This window comes from Rhamphochromis longiceps, linkage group LG18 (assembly GCF_057381845.1).
Source record: "Rhamphochromis longiceps isolate RC_006_pf linkage group LG18, R_longiceps_female_GT1.1, whole genome shotgun sequence".
NCBI classification, from domain to species: Eukaryota; Metazoa; Chordata; class Actinopteri; order Cichliformes; family Cichlidae; genus Rhamphochromis; species Rhamphochromis longiceps.
In genome coordinates this window covers 5,329,727-5,350,593 of record NC_140574.1, presented here as the reverse complement: position 1 = coordinate 5,350,593, position 20,867 = coordinate 5,329,727, and the positions used below count along the sequence as shown (strand labels likewise).

Genomic DNA, 20,867 nt, shown 5'->3' with positions numbered 1-20,867 from the left:
CTCCTCCTCGTCTTGGCCTCAGCGCTGTCCGTCCGCCAGCCTGTCTAGCGTACCGCTACACCGCTTGCCTCCTCACCCAGCTTTTACTAATCCTGTCGTGTGCAGCTGCACTGTTGTACACCATGATTAAATCATACCATCAACAGGCAAACATTAAATGAAACTTGGCAACTCCAGTCCTGATTTATGCCTCTGATTTATCTGAGTAGACTGAAGGCTCACAAGCTTGTGCCTGCTGACTGAGCTCCGTGTCTTTCTGAATCTCATGATGTTTTTTTTAAACATTAATTTCAAAATTACATTTATTATGAGCATTTTGCAAGCTCTGAGCTTTTTCTCTAATGTACAGCTGCCATAAATCTCTTTCACGGCCCTGCTGTGAGTGTGTGTTGCTGCCCCAGCAGGTCCAGACTAGTGTAATCAGTGTAGCAGGGAGCCGAACTACATATGCAGACTCTGTACTTGATGCTGTAACACCTGAGAGCGCTCTCTGTGCTCATTATGCGTGATGTTGATGCAACTCTTTGGCTGCAGCAGTATTACAGCACATTAGGGTATTGTTACAGAGTAATCTGCAGTTATCAACACACGAGTGAGTGACATGATGCTAGCCAGGTGAAGGATGAGCAGGAAGGAAAGATGGATAATTAGCTACCTGCTCACTGCAACAGCTGATGCTGGCGCCACTGAAACATGACTCACAGTGCAGTTCAGATTGTGTCTCAAACCAGATCCAACCAGATCAGACTGCTTGGCTGCTTCTACCTGTTGTGTAACAAGCAGCATATTGAGGCTCTCTATGTAAGTCCGGCACACTGTCAAGGATCAGGGTATTATATTTATGTCTCAGAGACATCTCAGACTACATGGTGTACAGCTGAAGCTGATGAGGAGGACGAGGCCTCTGTGTGTGTGAGAGAGACTGGTTTGGTTGGTCTGCCTGTTCATTAGCAGTGTTACTCTAAGAGTTACAGAGGTTTGCGGAAAATTTTTGCCAGAGGTGGGGCTTAGACAAACCCAGAATCTGGATCTTATCCAGATGTGGATACTGGGACTTTTGAAGGATTGTTTATTGTGATATTGGACAAAACTGAACTTTCTGCCTCATTTTCTAGGAATGCACCCATGCAACTCTTTTTGATAGGATAGATTTATGTTGGCTTTGGGTATCTGCTGGTGCAAGGTACCGATCCGAAGCCAGGGTTAAATGAATAAGCTGAGAGGCATTGTTTGATGTGTAAGGAAACATCAGGATTGACTTAAACATTGATTGTGTGACTTTTAAAGTAAATTATAACAAATTCATCCACTATTAAGTATTAGTAAGGTATTAGCAAGTGCTCAATTCAACATTTATACACATTACTCCTCCTTAATCCGCGTCATTTGTAAATATACACATATGTTTATCCATCTGTTACCGATACACGATGTACAGCTTATCACTGCTAGTTGAATTCATAATCATAATCACTGTCACTATAATATATCTGTATTTATCTAATTTATGTATAAATGACCTACTAAGGAGAAATAATGCTATATAAATTATTAATTAAGCACTTGCTAATACCTTGCTAATGCTTAATAGTGTGACATTATTTTAAAGTGCTACCAAAAATTTTCATGTAATTTATTTGCACTTGTCTCGTCCCAGCCTACTGCAGGGGTGTCAAACATAAGGCCTGGGTGCCGAAGTCGGCCGTGGCGAAGCCTCGAATCAAGCCCACTGGATTTTCCTTCATACTACGCCAACATAATTAACTAACACCAATCAAATCACAGGAAAGTTCCTGTTTTTCAGCTATTAGCGAGTCCACAATAAATTTTAAAAAATGAATATGTTTTAATTACAGGTCAGTGTGTGCAATGAACTGTCACAACATTTTCTGTAATTTTACACATTTATCATGTAGTTTCACTGGTCCGGCCTACTTCAGATCAAAGTTGGCTGTATGTGGTCCATCCTGTATCAGTCTAGATTACAGTAGCACATAATGTGAAGTGAAATTAAGTTGCAGTGAACAAACATCCTAGCTTCTGCTTGCTGTAACACCTCTGTGTCTGAGCATAACAAGAATGAACGTAAACAAGTGCGCAGTAGAGAAATAAAAGTGTCGTCATATCAAAGCTTTCAGTCTTTTGACTTTCTTGACCGCATTTTGCTGTTAGGTTAAAATTAAATTTTGCAAACATAAAAGAAAAGCTGTAGCAGTAACTGTGAAGTACTTCCAAATTGGTCACTCTTTGCTTTTAGCCTCCTCCATATAATGTGCTAGCTTTTACTGCTGAACTGCTGCCAACGCATGGCATTACAAATCAGTCTGTTGTCACGGATACCCAGTCCAGCTTTTTTCGTAGCCGGGGTTGGACCGACATCTGTCTGTTTGTTCTGTCTTCCTCCCCTCACCCCAAGCTGTTGAAGCAGACGGCTCCCGCAGCCTGTTCTGCTGGAGGTTACTTCCTGTCAAAAGGGAGTTTTTCCTTCCCACTGTCGCCAAAGCGCCAGAGGTTATATGGGGATTTCTCTGTTGCGTTATTGTCGGGTCAACCTTACAATATAAAGCACCTTGAGGCAACTGCTGTTGTGATTTTTCGCTGTTTAAATAAAATTGAATTGAATTGTGGAATTAAGAAAAAACTGCGAGTCGTCTACTTTACAAACCACTTCATCCAAATAGCCTTTTGGATCCAGTCACTCAATTCAAGCATGGTGTGGAGAGAAGTTTCAGCCTCAGCTGAGGTCCATGAGTTATACTGAGACTGCCCAAATTGTCACCTGGCATTTGGACATGTAAAATGAGGCATGCATGTTCGACATATTAGTGTTTGTAACTCATCTGGCCAAAGATTCAGTGAATTTATACTGTGACCAAGTGAGGCGAAGTGTCCATTTGTCAGTCCATATTTCACAATAATCCACGCTCCTGTAGTTTTGGAAAGCAAAATAACAATCACCTCGTGGGTCTACAAGTTGTGGTCAGGGTTAAGGTTATATTTGTTATTTTATGAGCATTTTTATCACTACTACTTGGTCAGATTTTAATAAAACTTGCACACAATGATCACTTCTTGGGTCTTAACCCAACTCACATGTCTTGCTTTACCGGCATTGACCTGTGAACTATGACGGATCAGGAGGCGGATAAGCTGCTATGTCACTGACGTTTGTGGGTATTTCTTAGGATGACTTATGCATAGTGTTTTATGTTTATTTTATTTAAAAGGGGTAATGTACAGTTATTTAATTAACATCAGCACTTATGTTAATATGTGAGATTTTTAACTGCAGGTTGATGCAATTTATGTAACAACATAAAAGAAAAGGCAAGCATACAGAAGGATCTATGCAGAGATGAAACCCCGAAGTATCTGAATGATAAAACAAAGACACAACCATTAAACAAGTCCATCACCCCCACTGCAAAAACATAACATATATTTATAACAGGGTGGTGTTAATGGGACTGCACAGTGTTAACCGGTCTGAGGTTATAGATCATAAAGGTGTTATGCAGACTTCAGATTTAGGATGATTTTCATTCCCAGGGTTTATTCTACCTTAACATTGATCATTGGAACGCTGAGGCCAAAGATGGTTTCCCTCCATCAGCACAAACACTGCTGCCTCGACAGCAGCAGGTTGGTGTGCACTCTGCTCTCCTTCTGCTTCCTCTCTCTTTGCATCCTGTCTCCTGTCTGGTTTTATTTCATCTTTCTTTTTCCTTTTCTCTGAAAGCCTCTTTATGACAAACCATATGTGTGCAGGGTACATAGTTGAAGTAAATGTGACAGAAAGCATGGTTTGTGTGGCTTGCACATTCATCTGTTGGATTTTTTGTTTTTGACCTATTTCTTTAACCACTGAAAAAAGTGCACACTGGCTCCTTTGAGCATTTGCAACCTGCTTATAAACCACTTTTAACAAATAAAGCACATTACTGTTGCTTAATTAACTGGAAGGACTCACAAAGACCTTCGCCAAGCTTCTAGACTTATCTTGCAATTTTAAAGACCGCAATCCAGATCCACACCAAAATTTAAGGTGGACCTATAATGCTAATTTCCAGCTCCATATTTTTAATGGCTTTTTTCTTGTGCTCCACCTTATTTTAAAAAAATTGTAATACTGCAGACGGACAAACAAGCACAGACATAATTCCTTTCACTTATGCTCCACCTCCGTGAGGTGCAGTGTCCTGGGTTCATACCAGGGCAGGGCTCTTCTGCGCACTCCTCTAGGTGCTCTGGTTTCTTCCATCACTGAAACATTAATTCTCCTTTCATTGCACTGGTTTATAGCTGGAGTTGGCTGTATTGGCTGCATACTGCTCCTAATATTTCGGATGGCTTAAATGGAGAGAATGAATTTTCCTATGGGCTTTCAGAGGCATCTTAGTCTTCTCTTCAAAGCGTTTCTTTTGTTTATAAAAGTGGTTAATCTAGCAAAATTCTTAATATCACTAGAACACATGATTGAGAGGCTTTTAGAAAAGTTTTTGTTGCTTAATGGTTATGTATTAAGATTTGACTTCCAGTCTACGTTGGAAATAAAGAGCAGCAAAGAAAAGCCATCATCTTTCTGGTCCCTGACTGCTTTATCATAAAATTTTAATGAAGGTCTCACATCTGCGCTGTCACAGTCTGTCTTTCTTTGTATGATTCATCATCTTCTTTTCAGTTTTTTGTTATTTTTCTCACTTTCTTTCTGGCTCCTCATATCTCAGCTGGGCCCGTTTGCCTGACCTATGACCGGCGGCGTGCTCGTCTCTTATCCCTCTGAAGACAGTCACGTTACTGCATCACGTTGTGTAACACGGCAACCTGCCAGCCGAGGGTTTTCCCTCTTCTTTTGCTTTGTAAGGGATTATCCACAGCTCCCCTCGTAAGGCCTGAGCCCTCAATCCCATCACTCTGTTTCATCATCCCAGAGTCTGGCTCTCTTAGTCAGATGATGTAATAATCGAGTGGAAGGATGGCATGGAGAGACAGACATTGTGGTTCTGTCAAGATGCTCTGCAGATGAGTAACTGCAGTGCTCACGTTGCTGCCGGCATTTCTGGAATGTGTTGATTTGATTGGGAAACGCTCCCTAAATGAGGAATGTGTGCTGAATCTTTTCATTTTGCTGAGTGTTTGGGGGTTTTGAGAAATCAGGCAGGCAGGTACATATTGATCAGTTTTCAAAATGTAGCCGAGGGAATTATTATACTGTTATTTTTATTTGAAGTAACTGTTAACCTTGTCAGAAAATCAACATAGTATAGATGAGCAGCATACTGCTGTATTTATAACGGGTGAGCTGAAAGCCTCTGAGAAGATCAGATACATCACGTGAATTATTGGCTATGGGAATGAGACTTTAAAAAATTACACATAAATCTGGATTATCAGCAGTCAGTTTTTATTATTGAAAATGTTTCTGTTGAATAAAGTGTTTTAAAAAATAATAATTAATACCATATCCAAATGTTGTCATTATAGTTCAAGGAAATTTGCGATACTAATATTTATGACGATAAAGAAAAAAATACTGAACAAGTTTCAGTAATGAGGGGCATTTTTCAACGAGCTGCTGTCAGTGATGACACACTACCGAAATTGAATTGCGAGTTTACTGAAACAGGGTGCCAGCAGCAACATTGTAACACAGCACGAGTCAAATGGAAGTACAGGTGGTGTTTTCCCTGGAAATTTTAAGGAGACGTATAAAATAACAGCTTAACATGTTTCTTTTATAATAAGCAAAGTAACATAACTTTGTAACTCATCAAGAACCGAGCAATATGGTCATATTAAAAGTTTACTTGTATTTTCTTGCTAGTGTGCTGTATAAGTCCTGCTTTTCTTCCATGTAACACATCAGTCATTTCCACCCATTTGCTCTTCTCTCTTGGCTCTTGCTGTCAGACATGCCGAGGCTAGGAAACACAAACACATGGTGTTACTATAGCAGTGATATCACAATATGACACACGTCACATAAAAATATTCACAGGTATTATCACATACGATACGATATGGCACAGCTATAGTCATTACACTTTAGCTAGTCTTGGCGGTTTATCAAGACATTTAACTACTTTTTAACTGTTTTTCCAACCCATTGAATTGAGTTTTGTTTTTCCCAAAAAGATCTAGCAAAAAAGAAGAACTAAATCTCTGGGTAGTGACCTACTGCTTTGTAACTCAGCTGAGGAACAGCTCTCTCTGTGCCCTGTTTGTTGTGTGACTGAGCAGCAATGCTTCAGTGACAGAGAGCAGCAGTGCAGCGTGAGAGGGGAAAAAACACTGAAAAAAGTTATGCACACCGGTCATCTATCGAGCCATCCTCTTAATTGCTTATCCATCTTAGTGCCATTAGGGGTGCTGGAGCCTATCCTTACTCAGCAATTACTCTAAGGGTCTCAGTAACAGTGGGCTGTAATTACCCATGCAAACACTGGGGAAAAAACACATATTTGCAAGAATCAACCACAACGACGCTACAAAATTAATGATTTCAAGTTAAACTTGGTCAGTCCTGTGAAGAGCTACTGCAGAACTGTTCTGTATTTAGGAAGATCAAATTATTTCTTTATTAATTAACAAGTATCGACAACTACACACTTCAGCATATGATCAAAAACGTAACATCACTGTAAGAGTGGCAAGTTGTTTGATTTGCACTATTTATAATAAGGCTTTTAAACCTTCATATAGTACATTGAAGTAAAAGCATGCTACATAAGTGAAAGTTAAGTGCATCTTGTTAAGTGTTAGTTTGGCAGTTTAACAAAAAAAAAAATCAAAAAGTGTCATTATGGACATCTTTGATTCTTTAAAAGAAGGTTAAAAGAACAGGAACACAACATTTACAACTGTGCTAAGAGACAAACATCTCAGTTTTAGTGTCATTCCTGTGCAGCGTACTGTTTGTATTTAGATTGACTGAGTCACTTCTAGGCCACAAACACAGTGGAAACCATGTTACGTGTTCACAAGCACTAATATAACTGAAATAATCAGCACAGGACTAAATTAGTGTTTTGAAGTTAAACATGAACAGTGCCTTTTCACTTGGCTTTCCAGACATGTTCCAAAAACATCTCAATTATTCTACGAAACGAGTATCCACAAAAAAAGGACAGATAACAAAGTATAAGCAAGTAAACGTTAAGCGCTCATACTTGTTGGTCAAAGTTTGTATCATTTGCTGCTGATTACTAGCAAAAATGTAAAAGACAGATGTCAGAAGATATATGTCGTGTTCGCTTAACAACAGTAAACAATAAAAAAAATAGAAACAAAAAAAAACAAAACTAAAGTGAAGTTAACAGTTTAAGCCATCACTGACGGAAACCCAGTGCTCCCAGTATTTCCCAGGACTCCCAGGACAGTTTTGGTTCAGATAATTTTCAGGTTCCTCCAGTGCCTGGCCCAGCTTTGAGTTCTTAAGTGCTTTCAACTCCAGCCAAGGAATTAAAGATTTTAATTCCCTCTAATTGGAGAAATCTTATTCGCAGCTTCAGCAGCCACCTGATTGCACAGTCATATGATCTGCACACATGACACACACACACGACCTTTTGTAAATGGCTAGATTAGTTCTAGTGTTGCATAAGGCCTGCAGTTTGACAAATGTCATTGAGTTCAGTGTAATGGTGTAACTTTGACACAGAAGCTAAACAAAATGCAGTCTGCTGTAATTGTACCGGTTGTTCTCAATGCTAATGGAGTAGTCAGCATTCTGAGCTGTGATAATCTACCTCACTATTGTTCAGCATTTATTAGCTTTAAGTTCAACCTCGGGTTTTTACTTTCAGCCATGATGGCAGAGCAGTGCCCACTAATGCAAAGCTCACTCTTTTTCAGTTCAGCCCTCGTACCTGTCCATTTTCAGTGAAATGTTTTTTGTTTGTTAAGCCCCTTAACACTGACCTATGAGTCATTGCAGCATAAAAATGGCTCCTATCACAAGGGATGAACCAGTGTTCTAGTCACACATAATTGACAACTTCACAAAAAAACATTTTAAATGGTATTTTTTAGGCCCTTCTTTATAGATTAAAAAAAAAGTAATGTGTATGTAGTGGTATGTCCACCTTTTTATACAATCTATGGATAGATGGTTGCTTTTTCAGCATTCATTACAAAATGAAATCCATTCATAGTACTCACAGTATTAAATCATTCCTCTGTCAATTATAGGTACTTGAAAAAGTTTAGGATTTATTGAGGGGCAGCAGATGAACTCTGGGACATGTGCTGCAGTAAAACTAGTCTAGTGGCACTGCTGGAAAAGGGAAGTGTCTGACAAAGAATCGAATTTAGCCGTTTCCTAACCTGCCACCATCCCATCAGTCTTGGGATCCTGGTTGTAGCTAATGTCGTGTCGTGTACTGCCTCCTTCAGTTTTCTCACTTAATACATACAAAAATAGTGCAAATTTGTGACTTCTTCCTGCTTTGTGCTACTTGTGAGAGAGAGGAACTACAAAATATCCAACCAGATTTTCTCAAACACGTGCACAGTTCATGTTTTAGCTCAGTTTTGGTCACATTAAAAAACTTCCAAAGCACCAGACAGCACACAGTCGAAGATGGTAGCTTTTGATGGCCTTCAAAAGAGATTGAGACCAAAACAAAGCAGAAAAGATGCATGAATGTTGGAGTTGATTTATCTGAACTGACTCCAGTGAGATGATGAGGCTGCTTTGTGTTTGCTGGATGTTGTTCAACTCTAAAAGTAGTTTTGATGTTCGGCCAAAACTTGCACACATTTAAAGTTCGAGCTCTCTGCTTCTCTCTGTTCCTTTCAGCCATCATGTACGTGATGGGAGCGCTGGGCCCAGCAGCTGGCTACCTGCTGGGTGGAGTCCTCATCGGCTTTTACGTGGACCCCAAGACTGTTGTCAACATCGACCAGAGTGATCCCCGCTTCATTGGAAACTGGTGAGAAGAGTCTGCCATGAGCCCATCGAAATGTAAAATATGTGTGTATGTTGAAGTTGGTGGGGTTTTTTATATAAATTTCCATTAAAGCAAATACACTCTGTGAGTATCACTACTATTACCAACACAGTAAGTTAACCATTTGTGTCTTCAGTGTGATTCACTGGGTTTAGTGCTGAAGCTCACAAACGGGGCACTGAAGAGTATCCTTCGAGTTTTTATCCCCAGTTTCTCAGAGTGTTAGTGGTAAATAAACTGTATTACTTAAGTTTCAGTTCATTAACACAGTACAGTTCAGTAGTATCTTTCTTGGTGAAAGTGCTAGAAACACACTTTAGTTGGTACCTGGGGTGGATTCTAAGTTAACCCTTTGGTGATATTCAATGGCTCTGCCTCGGAGACGAGCAGGATTATGCATCTAGATGCCTTTTTCAAAAATTTAATAAAAAGTTAAATTGTTTTGAGGTTCCATTTTGACCAATACTTTCCTCCTTTTCTCCAAATATAGCCAAATTAACGTGGCTGGTGAATGCTGCGCCGACTAAAAATGGAAACCAGAGAGTAAATACAGATTATAAATGTACATGTATCAGAAACGAGTCTAAAGAGATTTAATTCTCCAAGTCTCAAAACTTTGAAAGATCCAGTATTTACAAATTTTGGTTCTATTTGAAGTGGTGATGGTGGAGTTATGTGTAAATTAGGGGTGCAACGATACTCGTATCGATATTGAACCGTTCGATACAGTGCTTTCGGTTCGGTACGCATATGTATCTAACAATACAAAATTTGTAATTTATTTTATCAACTTTCCTTCTGACGATGCTGTCTGTGTTGAGCGCTCAGTGAATCTGCGTTTGACTACTCCGCCTAGGCTGCACTGTCGAGCGCAGATCCACTGAGCGCTCAACACAGACAGCATCGTCAGAAGGAAGAGCGCAGGGCAAGCTAGCGAGACAGAAGTTAAGCTCTCCTTGCAACATGGCAAATTGAACCTCCCCCACCCTCATTCAGATCTGGCGTTTGGAATTATTTTGGTTTTCATGTGACGTATGACTCTGAAGGTAAGCGCGTCATGGACTAAAGTAAAACAGTATGTTGGATGTGCCACGCAATGCTCAATTACATGGGTGGGAACTAGTGTGCTAGCGCAGTTAGCTCGTTAACGTGTTGGCCGTCTAGCCCCACGCACAGGGCGATCAGGGGTAGCTTGTTAACGGAGATTTGCCGTGTTGTGGCGTTAACGTCATTTCAACGAGATTAACGCTGACAGCACTAGTGGGAACACAACGAATATGACTGCACATTTACGCCGACATCATCCTAGTGCAAAGATAAGTGGAAGCAGACAAAAACAACGAGCATGCATGCTACAAACTTTACCCGAATCATTTAGACAGCCGTTAGCACATGATTCTCCTTATGGGGACCTGATATGTTTAATATTGTGGCGAGCTCAGACAAGGGGTCCGTTCTTCGTACCTCGCTTACTACATCCAAGATCAAATGACACATCCAAGACCAAATCATCGCGCTAACCGTGAGCCCGCTAATCCGGTTCCCCGAACACACCTGCCGTTGACGATTAGTACAGCTGGACGCAGTAATGTGACATCACTGGGTGGCCCAACAGGGGCTACGCATCGATAGTAGAAACACTGATCGGCAACCCTTTAATTGGTCGGCGAAAATGTCGAAGGAGCGCGCTCGGTATTTTTCGGCAGCAGAGCAAGAACTCTTGAGTGAGGGATTTCAGGAGTTTCAGAGTTTAATCAGAACGCAAGGGAACACTGCAAAGGCTGCAAAAGCAAGGAGAGAGGGCTGGCAGAAAGTTGCTGACAAATTAAACTCGTAAGTAATGTAATAATAACAATAATAATGGAGTGGATTTATATAGCGCTTTTCAAGGCACCCAAAGCGCATGACAATGCCACTATTCAGTCACTCTCACATTCACACACTGGTGGAAGCAGCTACGGTTGTAGCTACAGCTGCCCTGGGGCAGACTGACAGAAGCCAGGCTGCCATATTGCGCCATCGGCCCCTCTGGCCAACACCAGTAGGTGGTAGGGTAGATTTATCATATCACACCATATTATCCAATATTATATTACATTATATTATATTATAATATGTTATATTGTATCCCCTTTCACATTAGAGCCACAACAGGACCCACTAGAACATGGGAACAAGTAAAAGTGAAATATAGGAATATTCTACAGAATGGTAATATTTATCACTTATATTGCCTTTAGTCTCTTGAAAAGAGACCCTGAAATAATCTGTTTGTTTGTTCATAACAGCAACCAAGAAAAGGGCAGAGCAAAAAAAGACAGGTGGTGGTCCTGCACCCCCTCGTCAACAAGTTGGTTAAGTGAATAATACCCTCACGGGAATATCGATATCTCTCTATGAGCACACTGTCGCGTGTCGTGAGCTAAAGGATCCTGTCTGTCCCGCAATATACGCTGAATTCTGAGGACTCTCCTTATCAATCTTGCACCTTCCGCAATGGGTTGCTCGCGTAAACGGACAGGACATGGCTGCGACAGGCTTCCCAAATCCACCTTCGCTTTTATAGCCGTGGTCTCCCATCTTGATTACACGAAGTAATTTGCAATTACTACTCTGAAATATGAATTACATCTGTAATAATCACATACATGTAATAGAATGTTAATAGTACATTTCCCTTTTTTAGGAAATGACCTGTATGTATCTGTGTGAAATCAATAAAAGGATCAAGTGCTGCATTATCTTTAATTACATTGATAATATTTATTTATGGTGAAACAGTGGTAAAATATCGCTGTTGCTTTCGTATAAATGAAGCGGACATACCTGCGTGGCCGCGATCTAATCCTGTTTACATAAAGTAAACCTGCTCCCGAGCAGGTTTACGCTTACGGCTCTGTTGCTATGACAGCAAGTCCCGGATGAGCTTCGGGGAACCGAACGATCCAGGATCACGCGAAATCGTCAACAATCAAATCCAGCTAACTTACTTAGCGAGGTACCAAGAACGGACCCAAGGTGGAGACGGAGGTGTCGTTTGGTCTTGCTTTCCGTGAGCTAGCCAGGGAGCACAGCCGTTTATTGACATCTGCAGAAGAACACTGCCGCTAGCTAACTGCTCAGCGCGGCAACCACACAGCAACAACAACAACAACACACAGGGCGCCCTCTGACCCCGGAAGGACACACCGTCGCAGCGAGAGGGCGTCACCCGTCACTATGGCAACATAAACAAAACATAACTGTACAAACAGAACCCCGAACAGCCCTGACCCGCTACATAGCCCCCACCTAAGGGGTCAGTCGTCCCCGACGACCCCATTACCCCACACAAAGTCCTGCAAATGTCCAGGTGCCTTCTTTTGGCGCACCGGCCGGTCACGACCGGCGGGGGAAAAGTCACTCGGGTCAGAACATGGGGTGCCACCATCATCCCACTTCTGACACCAATGTGGCGAGCTCAGACAAGGTGGAGACGGAGGTGTCGTTTGGTCTTGCTTCCCGTGAGCTAGCCAGGGAGCACAGCCGTTTATTGACATCTGCAGAAGAACACTGCCGCTAGCTAACTGCTCAGCGCGGCAACCACACAGCAGCAACAACAACAACAACACACAGGGCGCCCTCTGACCCCGGAAGGACACACCGTCGCAGCGAGAGGGCGTCACCCGTCACTATGGCAACATAAACAAAACATAACTGTACAAACAGAACCCCGAACAGCCCTGACCCGCTACAATATGCTGCTGAGAATATAGCCCAGAAGAAGCGTATAGTATAGCTTTTATTTTGGAAAGAGCCATTTCTCTGTAATAAACTCTCTTTTCCAAAGATGAGTGATTCCTCAATCAGATACAGGGCTCGCAAAATCGCTAGCCCGACGTCCCGGTGCTAGCGATTTTTCCAGTCGGGCTACCAAAATCTACCTCTGCCCTGCCCGTCGGGCTATTGTAGGAAGGAAAATATATGTCAATGCTTTTGCATTCTTTAGGAAATGTAGCTGGGTAATTATGTCATTGGCATCGATGAGCCACTGTCAATATGTGACATATTGAAATCGCGTTTGAATTTGCGCTTGTTTTTTTGCTTTCACTTTGCAATCGCACGAACTGTGTATAGAGAGCGACAGCACTGATTGGTGAGTGATGATAATTTGTGCACCAATTCCTCTGACATGGTATTATCAATCGTTAGCTTACTATGCAAACATGACAAGTGAAATCTCCCGCAGCAAGCTTAAACATGTGAGAGGTTGATCGCGCAGAGAATCGCTGACCGTTATGTGTGTGTGTGTGTGTGTGTGTGTGTGTGTGTGTGTGTGTGTGTGTGTGTGTGTGTGTGTGTGTGTGTGTGTGTGTGTGTGTGTGTGTGTGTAAAAGCAGCAGGATATATATTTTAGTTCTGCTGAGCCAAATAAGACAGGTCAGGGTGAAGAAGTGACAGCCAAAGAAAAGCTTAGCACAAAACGGAAAAGTTATGACAAATCAGACCATAAGGCAAAAAGAAAGTGCAGCTTTATGGTTTCATGGACAAAAGAATTTCTGTGGCTGCGATATGATGAGCTATATAACCGGGGCTGCACATAAGTGGTCCGCAGGTGCGCATTCGCTGTCAAAATAAAAAAAAAATACGCGCACAAGATATGAAGTTGCAACGCGTGTTTGCATACATAAGATTTTCTGGAGGAGGACAGAAATTTGTTGAGAACTCTTAAAGATGTCGAAGAAGCTCCTTTAAGCAATTACTTTGGTGTTCCTCCACCTCCAAACAAATGTCAGAAGGAGTCCGAACCACAAAAGAAGCACGTATTCTCGGAAAAGTGGTTGCAGGAGGTGAGCTGGCTTCAAACAAATGATGAACGCACAGAGATGTGGTGCGGAATGTGCCGTGAAAATCCCACTCTAGCGGACAAAAACAGTGCTTTTTATATGGACGCAAACGCGCGTTGCATCTTCTTATCTGGTGCGCGTCTTTTATTTTGACAGTGAATGCGCACATGCGGACCACTTACGTGCACCCGTGTAAATAACATAATGTTCTGCCGGGTGTGTTGTTGGTTTTCTCTCGATTTCTGAGTCGACAAGCGCCTTTGTTACTGGGACCAGTCATTTTAAGAAAGGCCCCCATTAGAACCCATGAGAAATGCAAGTAATGCATTATTGCTCAGTCTGCAATATCTTTCCCAGAACAAACACCAATTGCAAATAACATACTAAAAATAAACCTGAAAAATCTGTTTAGAACAGCGTACTATGTTGCAAAGAGTGAACTACCACTGGCAAAATTTAGCAGTCTTTGCAAACTTCAAAAAGCAAATCTTGGTTCCACTTGTCACTTACCCGTGATTTCAGTGGAAATTTCAAATTCAGGATCTGACACAGACTGATTCATGTCCTACACAGTTCTTACAAGTTCATAGAAATTTCTGTTCAATTAGAACCAAGTATTTGAGTTGATGATTGTAATTTTTATACAATGTTGTAATTTGTTTTTCAACAATTTTTTGATTAATGTTTTGTTTCCTTTACAATATTATACTTTAATGTATAATATTGTAAAGGAAACAAAACATCAATCAAAAAATTGCTCTCTTTTTTTATTCGGGCTACTTAAATTTATTTTGGGCTACCAAAAACTGAAGAGTCCCTGCCTGAAGGGCTACCAGGGATTTTGAAATTTTGAGAGCCCTGAGATATATTTATTTTTTTAATTACTTTTGTTTCAGCAACATTAAATTTAAAAACTGTACTTTTGAGTTAAAATATATATTTATAATTTTAATAAATGACAAATTAAAAAGGCATGAACATTTTTTTGTATCGAAAAAATATCGAACCGTGACACCAAAGTATCGAACCGAACCGAACCGTGAATTTTGTGTATCGTTGCACCCCTAGTGTAAACGTATGTCAGGAAAAGAAGCTCACATGCTTTCATTAATGAATGATTAGTTTTATTTATAGTTTTCTGTTCTGCAGATTTTTTTTATTTGCACTCTAATGAAAACAATTACATAATGGTACATTATAATCAGCTGCTTCTCCAATGGGTCTCTCAACTACATTCCTGCTCTGCAGCCTCTGAACTTGACGTAAGAGCTCATGAACCACCCGCTGCAGGTTCTGGTTAGAGTTCACTTCCACACCAGAATGAGCACTACTGCTGGCAGCTATGGTGGAGATCCTTGGAGTACATCTAACAAAGGTCATTGCAAAACTAAACTAGCTGGGGCTAGCTGCTTAGCAGCAACTCGGGTCTTTTACTAGTGAATTACAGCTGGCTTAAACTGGCCTCCTGCTGTGCAGAACACCATGATTTTCTTTTTTATGTATAAAAACTACAACAATTGGATGAATGTATCTTAATAACCTGCTACCACCCTTTCACTTGTTACACTTCTAAAAACATCTTGGAAAAAATGCAACTAAGTTAGAAAGGAAAAAAGAAACAGAAATGCTACAATTTAATACTTATGTCCACCAATTACAGAGTCGATCATTTATTTGCTGTATGTGACTCTAACAGTGTCGCATTCTTCCTGGTACAGGCTGTACTGCGGGAATATCTTGTTCTCACGGCTTCCCCGTACTGTGGGTGCAGAGATGCAACGAGACCAACGTAGCTGTGAGCGCATCTGTGATTAAATGAGTCGCAGGACGGACACACTTGGGCGGCTCTGTATGATAGACTGGGGCAGTAATAACAGACAGAGTGTACTTCACTCAACACCAAATAATAGGACTCTGTTAAAGTCTGGAGGGGTAGAATACACTTTGTCCCTGTTCGTCTCTGTGTTAAATGTGTGAGAAGAGAAGGAAACCTCTCCCAACACGGTTGCATCTGAAAACAAACTCCGGGTTTGAATCCTTCCAAACCAAGATGTGTTTGGTCCTTAGGTCACGTTTTCGCACATATCATCCATCTGAAAATCTGTTGTTGTGTGTGAGATGTGGTTAGTCATCTATTTAGAGCTCTCACTGATGCCTTCCTCTGACTGACAGCATAATCAGTGACTCACAAGCTAACAGCCACGAGCTTTCTACATGAATTAAAGGATTGATAGCAGGAAGATGATGGTGTACCAGTTTATGTGCATATTAATGAGGCACATGAGATAATACCAAGTCTGAGGTTGACTCTTTGGTAGCAAAAGGAGTAAAAACGGACTCAGAATTTAATAAAAACGTGTTTTTAATATTTTACTTCAATAATCTCTGGGCTGTGTAGGTGGAGCGGGTTCCTGCTGTGCGCCATAGCCATGCTGCTGGTCATCTTCCCCATGTTCACCTTCCCCAAGAAACTGCCGCCCCGACACAAGAAGAAGAAGAGGAGGAAAAAGCTGAGTCTGGACGACCTGTCCAGTGACGACGACGTCCTCAAGGAGAAGAGCAACAACAAGACCCAGACGGTCACTTCGTCCATGGGCTTTGGCAAGGACATCAAAGGTACTGGAAAATCGATGATGTCAACTATTAGAGGAGTGTTTCCCAGAACTATGAGGGTGTGGGCTGTTTAAATATAACTCTTTAGTTCAATTTATTGACCTTAAAAGACGAGTTCAGACGGTCTTTCAAGTCTAATGAATGCAGAATCCAAGTCAGCCTCCTGTAATTGAATAACAGAGTAGAGGCTTATCGTGTAACTGCAGCTACCAGAGAAGAGAATAAAGCAGGAAGATTTCTACTATTAAGAGCCGTTTCTGAGAAATATGTTACCCTAAAAATCAGTTTGGGGCCACAAAACATATTTCAGCATTATAATGATTATTCACAGCTTATTGAGTATAAATAACCCTGTGAGCATGTCAGTAATTCATATCGTATACCACATGTTTCTACTCTGCAATCCACAAACTTTTTATTTTCATTAAAGTAACATTGGGGTTTTTTTGCATTTAGGAAACGTGACTAAACCAAAGAATTTGTCAGTTTTATTATGAAACAGTTGTGACGTAGAGAGAAACAAAAACACCTGTTAGCATTTTTAGGCCTGCTTTGAAACAAAGTAGCTGTAACGCTAAGATGTCCCCTGTGAGTCCCAATTAACCACGTTAAAATTGTCCCAATTTAATAATTAGTAACAGGAACAGGATAATTAGGAGTAATTTTGACTGAAAGCATACTGCTAAGCCAGCAGTGTTGGTGGTCAAAGCAAACATGTAGATGTAGTTATATCACTGTTAAATTCTGACTTTCCTCCTTGACTTTCATTCTTTTGGATTTGGAATCTGTAGCTAGTCAGCAAAATTAAGAGAATAAGTAACCGGATGATACATGGAGGCAATGACACGCAAAATATTACAACTTTTTTTCCAGTACACAACAGTATCCAAAACAATAAATGATGAAATAATTTCCTTAATCACGATCATCTAGTTTTCTTTCAAAGCCACGCGGTTCCACTGAGAATGGGCTAAGAGCTTCAGTTTCGAGACGCCCGGGTTAAAGCAATAGCTACACTTTTAGTATAGAGAATAACTTCTACAATAGGATTTTAAAATAGGATGGGTACAGAGTAGAAAGATATAAAACCATCAGTTATATATCTCAGCACGCACAGCAACAAGTGAGGCAACAACAGATGGTTTAGAGCCGATCGTTGTCCACAAAAGTCCTGTTTTTGTTTCGTGTTGACCCCGCTGAAAGCCACAAGTCGAAGCAATGAAATGACCACATACTACATTTGTTGCTGGACCTTTAATCTCTTCAGGATTGCAACTAAATAAAAATATACTTTTCGCTACATCGCGGTAGCATCTTTGATGATTTAAGCAGACTTCGGTGTTGCTCAGGCAGCTCCTCCTGAAAAGGTTTGACAGCAAAGTCAAGAGAACGTGTTACGTGTTACTGCAAGCTTTTATTTTCTTCTGAGTGCTGCAAAGTTTGGAAAAAGAAGTCCAAATGGAGTTGGTTTCATTGCCCCTCTTCACAGCACTAATTTAGGAACATTTAGCCAAGGGGGTGGTTAAAGTTTTGATTTGAAGTGCCAAATTAAGGAAGTAGTATTGAAGGCTTCAATTTTAGCTGTTGTTCGTGATTGTGAGGATTTTTACAGGCAGCCCTTGACGGGCTAAATGGTTCTCTTACCCCCGTGTGAAATATTTCACATTTATTTACAGCCACTTTTTTCCCAGTTGAGTGGTTTTATTTATTTTGTGATAGTACAGCTCTGTTTGTTTTTTTGTCATATTTTCTGTACTCCTGAGAGTAGAAAAGCTACTCTAAACCTGTGTGCAGTGAACAGCGTGTGTGCAAATGTGTACAAATTTTGACAGCGTGCAGATTATGAGGACAGTTGAACTAGTCTGTCTCAGCCATCTGTAGTTCAGACTGAATCACAAACGGATTTGCAAAAATCAGAAGGGTTTATTTTCACTGTTGTGACGCTGACAGAAAAAAACCCCAAAAGCTTTACTTTGTGTTCATGTTTTTTTTCTTCACCCTCTTCCAGACCTACCTAAAGCCGCAGTGAGGATCCTCAGCAATGTGACCTTCTTGTTTGTCAGCCTGTCCTACACGGCAGAGAGCGCCATCGTAACTGCTTTCATCACTTTCATCCCTAAATTCATCGAGTCTCAGTTTGGGATCCCTGCCTCCAATGCTAGCATCTACACTGGTGAGTTAAATGTACACATTTTAAAGAGCATTTCGCCTCACCATCCCACCTCTGAAATCCTGCAAAGACTGAAAACTGGGCTCAATAAATCTGTTTTTTAAACTTAGAATTTATTTCTCATATTAAATGAAGCCTCCTGTGATTTTCCTGCAGACAGCATGCAGACAGACCAGAATATTCATACGACATCCAGGGCTTTAATTTGTGCAACTGCAGCGCTGGTTTTATCGGAGAGCAGAGCCAGAGAGGCTGTTACCCTAGCACTGCAAGCCAGCACATTAATAATAAAGAAACTGCTGTTCTTCAAATGAAGGGGGCACCTGGGACGCTGAGCTGGAGCACTGAGTGCATCACACACAAAACATTAAGAAACACACAAAGATACAAGCACATTAATGTCCTACATACACTCACAGTCACACGCCGATGCACATGCACACTTAAACGGGCATACAGGCTAATACTTTAGCTTAAACACAGAGCGTTTGAATGCTTGTTGTGCTGATTTTCTGTATTTGATCTGAACAACAACAATCTAGATGGATAAATAGCATTTCAATGTGTTAACGCATGGGTTTCTTTTTTGTGTGAACTGTCCCTTTAATTTGAAAATCCAACCTGAGGCGAATGCTGCCTTGTATCAGGCGATCCATATAGAAGTGTACAGTCCTGTTTAAAGCCATCCCGTTGTTGTGGCTGATAAATAAAGCAGCTGAAATGAACATGACACTCGGGGCTGACGACCTTTTTTAGTGGCTTTGGTTATTTTGGTAGACGAGAGCTGTTTGCAGTTGGACCACATGTGGAAGTCTGCGTAATGCTGTTGTTTATCAGGTTTGATGAACTCTGCACATATGAAATAGCTTGCAGGGTATACAAGTCTGTAAGAAGGAGTGCTTCAATTAGAGCAGGGGTGTCAAACATATGGAGGCTGGAACCTGTAAACTGAGAGCTGATTGGGACATACATTTGACATTAAATATATGTGCTGTGTATGTGTGGCCATTAATGTGACTCTTATTCACCACTGTGGGCCCTCATGAAACTGACTTGGACTATTTTAGGAACTGAAAAGTCAGAGTGAGGTCATTTATGATTCCATTTCATCCCAGATTTAGGAAGTTATTTTGTTACTGGAGAAAATATAAGGCTACTTACAGCTGCTCCCTTACTCATAGGGATAACTCCACAAAGTTAAAGTGTTTCAGAAAACATTCGTCCATTGATTCTTTTTTTGCTGCTTACATGAATCACAAGGGCGGCAGTCTAAGCAGAGATGCCCTAACTGGTCGCCTCCTCAGCCAGTCGTGTCCTGTCTCCAGATCTTCAGATTGTAAGGGACAAATTTATGATAGAAATTCTTTTTATAGTGAAAAATATCAGAACCGTACACACAGTGGAGTCAAAAATGACCCCACTCAGTCCCTCTAAATGATTCTCACTCTCTGTACGGATTATTCTTTGCTTTGAATTTATCATTTTAATAAAAAGAAAACGAGCAAAAAACAAAACAAGACTTTGCCCTTTTAAAAAATTGATTTTGATTGCTGTCGTCAAAGAACAGCACATCATTAGTCACACTTGTAGGTAACCATGAGTCATCTGAACTTTCCACACAAAAAACTCGATTACTGAAAGCGGAGTTTATAAACACCCAACAAACTACCGTAGTGTTTTTCACACTGGTTCTGCATTAATGTTGTTTATTCCTTTCATTCCTTTTAGCCACATTAGTATGATTTTTCTCCAGGAAATTACATCTTGTTATCAGAAATGTTTTAGTGTTTGAGTTGCATAACTGTCTCAGCTGTAGGCGGAGTGGGCTGTGAAGCCTGTGATTAGAACTGCCACTCATATATATTTTCAGAATATGCCATCCTCCGGTGAGTGAAATAAAATTATTTCTTGGGAACCTGCTCAAGAGTTTGTGAAGGTCCCAGGACCCCAATTTGGTATCCACAGCTGTTCACTTTAAGGGGCCTGAGTGGGTAGAGCAAAGCAGGAGCCCCCACCACCCTGGAGTTACGGTGCTTTCCCTTCCCTCATTCAGCAGAATAAGTAAGATAAAGTGTAGGATATAATTTTGTGCCCACGTCTTTAGAGTTAAATCCACAGTTTAGTGTTTTGTCCTCAACTGTGGAAAAAAAATCATACTCGGTTTTTGCAGTTTAGTGTCTTCTGTACTTTAAAGCTTTAGTGAAAGCATGTTGATGTTGTGTAGCCACACTTCTTTTAGCTTTAAACCTGCGATCATCAAGAAAGAAACAGAAAATTCACCCACTGATCACTTGAAACTGTTCTTAG

The 20,867-nt window shown here is 40.9% G+C and overlaps 1 protein-coding gene across 7 annotated transcripts in view; it reads left to right on the top strand.

The window, feature by feature from the left end:
- The window catches only part of LOC146647565 (solute carrier organic anion transporter family member 5A1-like), a 55,529-nt gene that overhangs the window by 12,979 nt on the left and 21,683 nt on the right, over nucleotides 1–20,867 (top strand). For all 7 annotated transcript variants that reach the window (XR_014908433.1, XM_085388753.1, XM_085388752.1 and 4 more), the window contains 3 exons: nucleotides 8,801–8,933; nucleotides 16,176–16,393; nucleotides 18,399–18,563. Coding sequence is in view for 6 of the 7 variants with exons in the window: in XM_085388753.1 (XP_085244879.1) it covers nucleotides 8,801–8,933; nucleotides 16,176–16,393; nucleotides 18,399–18,563 (516 nt within the window). In the remaining variant the exon portion in view is untranslated. The remainder of the gene's footprint in view (nucleotides 1–8,800; nucleotides 8,934–16,175; nucleotides 16,394–18,398; nucleotides 18,564–20,867) is intronic.